The sequence below is a fragment of the Petaurus breviceps genome, unplaced genomic scaffold, assembly GCF_028583685.1.
Source record: "Petaurus breviceps papuanus isolate PSGF00001 unplaced genomic scaffold, PetGlider_PUasm1.0 208, whole genome shotgun sequence".
In the NCBI taxonomy this organism is placed as follows: Eukaryota; Metazoa; Chordata; class Mammalia; order Diprotodontia; family Petauridae; genus Petaurus; species Petaurus breviceps.
In genome coordinates this window covers 732,307-740,037 of record NW_027185852.1, presented here as the reverse complement: position 1 = coordinate 740,037, position 7,731 = coordinate 732,307, and the positions used below count along the sequence as shown (strand labels likewise).

Genomic DNA, 7,731 nt, shown 5'->3' with positions numbered 1-7,731 from the left:
AGAGACAGAGACAGAGAGAGAGACAGAGAGAGAGACAGAGAGAGACAGAGACAGAGAGAGAGACAGAGAGAGAGACAGAGAGAGACAGAGAGAGAAGAGAAGAGAAGAGAAGGTTGTTAGACCTTCCTCATTTTTCCACATGAAGGACTTACAAGATATATGTTCATGTTGTCAGAGTAGAATATTTTTATCTTATTGAGGGAAGGTGAGAGACTGAGAAATGAGGAAATAGAATTATTACCTCTACTTTCCTCTCTTACCCTGTTTACCAAGAGAAAGGGAAAAGAAAATGTAACGGCTGCGGAAATTAGAACTCTATAGTTAAGTTATGTTGAACTTGGATAAATTGAGATTGTTTCTTCTACAATTCCCAAAGAGAAAAAAAAGTAACAAATTTAATGCTCTTAGAATAAAGCCCAGTGTCAAATTAGCTACATTATAATTCAAGTACATGCTTATGTAACATTAGTAAGATTAGTAAACTTTGTTACTAAGGTAGGTGGTCTTTGTCTCCCACCACACTCCACATCTCAGGAAAGCCCAAAATGTAATCAAAGGATATTACCAAGGTCTTAAACTACCTGCCAAAATCTGGCCACACCTGGTGATTCTTTTGTGAAGAATGAACAAGTCTCTTGAACGAATTAGAAAAAGCCCAGTTGTTCTAGCTGGAAATGGGCCACATGCTCAGAAACCTCTAAGTAACTAACCTTAGGAACAAGGACAGTAACTCAGAGCAGTGGACATTTGGAACAGCTTTGGAAGAGGCCCCTGGTCTTATTTAGGAAGATCAAACAGAAACATGAGGAGGGGACTTTCTGTCCCTCACCCCCAAAATCATCTCTCAAGTCTTGAAAATGAAATACTTAGCTACCAGGATGCACCAGGAAACATAAAGAGACATTCTCTATCAGTGATTCTTAACCAAAGGACCACAAAGCTAGAAGGGAAAACAGATAGATTTCAAGTTGTCTCTGAACTTCGATGGGTAAAAAATTAAATCTACATTTTCACTAATATCTGATTAAAATTTAGCATTTCTTCAATTCATTTTATGAACTTAAAAACATTATCCTGAGAAAGGGTACATGGGCCCTATCAGACTGCCAAAGAGATCCATAACACAAACAAATTGGAGAACCCCTAGATATTTGTATTTTAGTACCACCAAGGTACTTGAGACTTTAAGGCACAGGGTCTCTGAGAGAAGAAAGAGAGCTGGCTACAAAGCTATGAGAAATATAGCACTGCAATTGAGACTTACTTTATGAGAGGAGTAGACCCAGTCAAGTGACTTACTCACAAGAGATCCTGCACCTGGGGGAGAGGGGGAAGAAAAAGGAAAAGGAAAGGGAAGGCTCCCTAGGATGACTCAACAAGGAGTGAAAGGATATCCAGATGCTACAATTTTTGTTTTGTCAGGTATCTTAGAGTCATTTCCTCCCTTCATTTCTGACTTACATTCTACTCTAAATTTGTGTCAACTATTTCAATAGGTGCTGTATATTCTAAGCGGAGGGTGTAACCCAAGTTTATAAAGAGGAAAGTTTTGTACCTTCTCTTCTTAATGTTTTACCTCAGTAAATGCCTTTGATTTGAACCTATTGTGTCCACCAGCTGAGTATTAAAGGTAAGCACACCACTGGGGGCTCATAAGTCACAGTTTTAGGTATAGTTGCCAGAAAAGTTACCTAGAGACCAAAGTAGAATTTACTCACTGTGGAATCCATTCTTCCAGCACAAGTGTGAGCTGTGAGAATAGCCCAGAAGATGTACTACACTAAGGTAAAAATGGGCTTTTTTTTTTTTAGAATTAATTACATTATTTATTTATTTAATGTTCTTTCCACAGTAAAGATTGCATCTACTCTATGACTCAGTATTCAAAAGTTGCATTTCAAAGAAAATGCAAACAAGCAAACAAAAGCATTCAGTAGCCCATTTTATATTATGGGTCTGGATTTACCTAGCTTGTCCTTATATAATAGACATGCAATCCATCACTGTGTCCAGCTTGACATGTTGGGAACCCATGGGCACTTCCATATTATAAATAGGTGTAGGAGTAAGTAAGACACTTGCAAAACCTAAAATTGCCATTATTTGAATGTCAACAGATGGCATACAAATTAGGATAACACAATTTATTAAGTAATTTGTTCAATTATGTAAAACAGTATCCTTCCAATTAAATTTTTTTTAATGTGGTATTAAAAGCATTTAGATATGTCACAATTTTGATGGGGTTTCTGAATCAATTCAGTAAATATTCATAAAGCCCACTGTCTATGTATGACCCCGTGCTAGCTACACAGGATTCAAAAACAAAAAACAGCCTCTGCCTTCAGGCACCTTATACTCTACTGAAAGCTATAATGTGTCTGCATAGATGTGCATTCATGAAAAAGAACATAAGGTAATGTCAAGGGGGGAAGAACTGAAATAACTGGGATTTGAGAAAAGATGTCGACATTCAGAGTAAGAACAGCAGTGGTGTAGCCCGAGCTCGGGAGGTCAGCCTTAGTCTGCACAGCTCATCCATGTAGACGAGTGTGAAATTTCTGCATACGTGTGTACATGAATGCATGTGTACACACATGCATCCACACAATTACGAGAGGTGAAATCTCATCCAATATTCTCAATGCGTGGTTTATGCAGCTTAAAATTGGTGCTGTGATTCAATCCAACAAAAACCTTCTTTTTGTTCAGATAGTTTACTGAAGAGAACAACAAAAAGATTCCTGTGACTGACCTTTCCTGTGCTTTAACTTCTGGTGCTGCTGAGGGGACTCTTTTTTCCGTAATTCTGATAATGCACAGGAAATAAGGGCGTTGTGTCTTGATGAGGATATGCCGTGACGTTTTGGAAGACTTTTCCTCTCGGGGACAGTCTCAACCTGTAAAACACAAATAAACCACCAAGAAGCTGAAGAGATGTTGCCCTTAGCTGTGAGCACTGAACCTGCCAGCACACCCACATCGTTCATGGGAGGAAAATCACATCCTCGACCATTCTAAATACTAAACTTCTGATTGTGACATCCTCTGGTCCCCTCATCATTGCTCCAACTAGATTTAATTTTGCTTTACAAAGTTTTTTTTTTTTTTTCTGTATGAATAGAGAAGGATTGGTTAGTATAAAACTGGGGCTTAGTCCAAGATTACCTTCTCTCATCCTCTACCTAAGAAACATCAAAGGTGTCCAGCCTTTAAATAGCAAAGTTGCCTTATTCTTGGGTTAGCTAGCTGGTGCAGTAGAGAGAGGCAAGAAGATTCATCGGCAGGAGTTCAATTCTGGCCTCAGACACTTACTAACTTTGTGAACCCAGGCCAGTCACTTAACCTTTTTTGTGTGTTTCCGCATCGGTAAAATGAGCTGAGGAGGAAAATGGCAAACCACTTCAGTACGTTTGTCAAGAAAACCCCCAGACGGGATCACAAAGAGGCAGATGACTAACACACAAGTAAACGGCCCGTACTTGGAAGACCAAAACACAGCTTCTTCTCGACTAACATCAACTATCGTTTGGGTTTTTAAAGGTGTCTTAAAAGGACACCTTTAATAGCTTAGGAAATTAGAATTTCTAGGTTTTTGATGTAGTGGCTAGAAAAAATGCCCTCTATCATTTATTAACTAATAGCAACAGACTCCATGCCAATGATCCTTGATATTTATTTCAAATTTAAGATATTTCTCTGAGAACACAAGCCAAGCTAAAGACAACCCCCAGCCTCTAGGAGCTGGCACTCCATCGGGAGAGACAAAGGCCCACTTCTGTTTTACCTTCTTGTTCTAGAACTTCAGGGCAATTTCCCTTAACAATTCCTTTCAACACTGTATCAAGATTCCCTTTTTATTGATTGTAACCAATAAGCACTACCTGTGCTTGTACTGTCTCTCCCCAATCTGTTCTCCAAATGAATTAATTGTCTTTCTGATGAGATGTTTCACATTATCTTCTATTTTTCCCATTCTTTTGATTCTGTTTTATTATTTCTTCGTATTTTCTAATGACGATAGCTTCCCCTTGCCCAATTCCAATTTTCAAGGAATTATTTTCTTGCTTAATTTTTGGTTCTCTATTTCATTTTCATAATTTTCTTGATTTTCTTGGATTTCTCTTTTTTTCCTAATCTTCCATAAATTTATATATTTTAAGTCCTTTTAAAATTCTTCCAAGGATTCAAATTTTGGGGCATGTGACCACTTGATTTTCTTCACTGAAAAAGGAGTGGTTATTTTAGTTCTACTATCTTCCTCTGAATTAGAATGCAGATCTTCTCAGTCCCTATATCTATGCTTGGGTTCTCTCTCCCGTGCTTACTCATTTTTATTTTTATTTTGTTTTTAGCAGCTTATTATTATAATCAAGTTCTAGCCCCAAGGCTTGGGGAATGATACCCAAAGCCTCAGGGCCTTTTTACTGTTATTTTCTCAACTCTGTCCTGAGGCCCAACTTTGACCACTTCTCTCCACCCCTAAGCCACAGCTAGGGTCCCGTCCACGTTGTCCTACAAACTGTTATGCTTCCTATAGTTCCTCTGGTGGCTGCAAACTGCAGCTGTCCTCTCTACCCTAGAACTGAAACCAGGGACTCTGCTCTCCTTCACATGCCCACAGTCAGCAGGGTCCCTGCCCCTCATCTGGGTGCTAGCTCCTGCTCCTTCTCTCTGGCAGCCACAGCCCCAGACCTCATCTGGTCAGCACAGCTGTGCTCGGCATCCCTTAACAGTGGAAGGGTGTTCAGTCTTCTCCTCATACCTAGGACTCCTACACTGTCAGTGGGGTGAAGGTACCTTAGGCTGAGGCTGCCTTCCAGCCCCACTGACCTCAGGGCTTAATGTTTGTGTATTCTTCAGAGCTGGCCTGGAGGTTTTTGCACCTCAGTCAGACCAAACATCCTCCACTGGAGAGTGGATTTTTCCAGGAGTTTTCTCAATTTGTTTTAGGAGGGTTATTTTATTTCTGGTTCTCTACTTTCACCTGGAGGTGATGTTCTGACTTTTTCATGTGTGTGGAGGAAATTTGGAGAGCCCAAATTTTTCTGATCTACTCTGCCATCTGCCTAGAATTCTCACTATAATAGAACATAATTAAGCACACAGGAGATATAAAGGTAATGATGGCAAGAGATATTTAAAAGAGGGGTTGATTCTGGCTGGGCTGATCAGAGAACACTGTGGGAAAGTTTATGCTTGGAGGACAGGAAGTGGAGCAAGTGAAGGAGGGAAGGGAGTGCATTCCAGGCAGCTGTTCAGCATCAACTCCCACTGAATGTACATTCCTTGAACATAAGGCCAGTTTCATTAACCCGTAGCACCAAAAGGGTTCTTGGACATCATTATTCCTTAATGAGAATTGGCTGAATTGAATGGAATTGAACATGAGGCAGATTTGAGGGGTATTTTTGAAAGTAAAAAGGAGTAGCATTTGGGAAATCAGAGGCTCCTAGAATAAAGTAGAGGGGATACTGGGAGACACTCAAGCTGTATGTGGAGCTTTAGCAAGACTGGACCACATGCCGAGGGAGAGAGCAGGATGGTGAGGATCACCTGCATCCTTAAGGCTCAGAGCAGGGCAAAACTGGAGTGTGTCCATGTACTCTTCAGCATTCCTCCAATTGAAGCTAGATGAATCTCATGGATTGTGGTCAACAAGATGGAAAATGCTATCCACATCCCAAGATAGGACTCACAGATTCAGAATGCAGATGGAAGTAGATGATTTTCACTTTTTTGTGTATTTCTTTTCCCCTTTTGATCTGTTTCTTCTTTCACAACATTACTAAAATGGAAATGTTTTACATGCTTGCACATACATAGCCTATATCAAAGTGCTTACCATTTTAGGGAGAGGGAGGGAGGAAGAAAATTTGGAATCCAAATTTGTTTTAAAATGCATGTAAAGATGGCGGAGTAGAAAGAGGACCTCTTCGTGGCTCCAGCTGCCACCACCTCCAATTCATGTAAAAGGGGACTCTGAACAAACTTTGGAGCTACGGAACCCACAAAATGACACAGAAAAGCTAACCTCCCACTGAGGACAGCCCGGCAGGCCGGCAGGAATCAGCCAGTGCAGTGCTCTGGGAGCTGAGCCGAGCCCAGCCCCATGCTTTAACCTGCTTGGATTTGGATGGTAGTCTAGGGTGGAGGACCTGGGGTGGGTGACCAGCTTGCCAGAGTGTATGGAGGCTTCAACCAACTATACCTTCGGCAGGTGAGAAAACCCCAGCATTTGGTACAAAGCTCCGCTGTCTGGTAGCAGAGCTCTACTGTGGCTAAAAAGCCCAAAAGTCAAGTAACTGAGTGGCAACATGACCAGGAAAGGAAGCAAAGCAAGCACTTTACACTCCTATTTTGGAGACAAAAAGGATCAAAGAATGGAACAGGAGGAAGACAGTGAAGTCAGAACTCCTGCACCAAAAGCTTCAAAGGAAAATACAAGCTGGTTACAGGCCATAGAAGGCTTTAAGATGCAAATAAGAGAAGTGGAGGAAAAATTGGGAAGAGAAATGAGAACGATGCAAGAAAATTATGAAATGAGAGTCAACAGCCTGACTCAGGAAAATCACACCTTAAAAAATAGACTAACTAAAATGGCAAAAGAGGCTCAAAGAGGCAATGAGGAGAAGAATGTCTTAAAAAGCCGAATTTGCCAGATGGAAAAAGAAACTCAAAAGCTCACTGAAGAGAATCATTCCTTCAGAAATAGATTGGAGCAACTGGAAGCTAATGACTTTATGAGAAATCAAGACGCTGTTAAACAGATCCAAACAAATAAAAGAATAGAAGGCAATGTGAAATATCTCATGGGAAAAACCACTGACCTCCAAAATAGATCCAGGAGACATAATTTTAAAAATTATTGGACTACCTGGCAGCCAGGTTCAAAAAAAGAACCTAGAATCATCCTCCAAGAAATTCTCAAGGAAAACTGCTCTGATGTTTTAAAACCAGAGGGCAAAATAGAGGTGGAAAGAATCCACCGATCACCTCCTGAAAAAGATCCCAAAAAGAAAACTCCTAAGAATATTATAGCCAGGTTCCAGAATTTCCAGATAAAGGAGAGAGTATTACAAGTAGCCAGGAAGAAACAATTTGAATATTGTCGAAAGTCAATAAGGATAACTCAGGATCTAGAAGCTTCTACACTGAGGGATAGAAAGGCTTGGAATATGATATTCTGGAGGGTAAAGGAACTGGAATTAAAACCAAGAATCACATAACCAGGAAAACTGAGTATCATGTTTCAGGGGAAAATATGGTTATTCGATGGAATATAGGACTTTTAAGCATTCTTTATGAAAAAAACAGTTGAATAGAAAATCTGACATTAAGATACAAGAAGCAAGAGAAGCATGAAAAGGTAAACAGGTAAAAGAAATCATAAGGAACTTATCAAATTTGAACTATTAACATTCCTACATGGAAAAACGATAATTGTAACTGATGAAACTTTTCTCAGTATGAAAATAGTTGAAGGGAATAGAAATATTGCAATAATAATGGGATTTAAAGGTCCCCTTGTATTGGCTTGGTTTTCGGATTGATTGTGTTAAAACCCAGATGTTTTATGTTTGGATGTTGTTTTGCCAGATTTGTCCAATGGTGAAAGACAATGCTGTTGTTGCAGAGGTTCTGGAACCTTGTTGTTGGTTCAGAGCTCCTGAGGCTGTTCTGCAGACAGAGAGTGAATATTGTCCACTGGAGAAGGACAGTGCTGTTGTT

General features: G+C 40.1%; 1 protein-coding gene across 1 annotated transcript in view; it reads right to left on the bottom strand.

The window, feature by feature from the left end:
* LOC138165235 (leucine-rich repeat and IQ domain-containing protein 3-like) overlaps positions 1-7,731 on the bottom strand; it is a 152,537-nt gene that overhangs the window by 38,374 nt on the left and 106,432 nt on the right. The window contains exon 5 of the mRNA XM_069093353.1: positions 2,756-2,900. Coding sequence (XP_068949454.1) covers positions 2,756-2,900 — 145 coding nt within the window. The remainder of the gene's footprint in view (positions 1-2,755; positions 2,901-7,731) is intronic.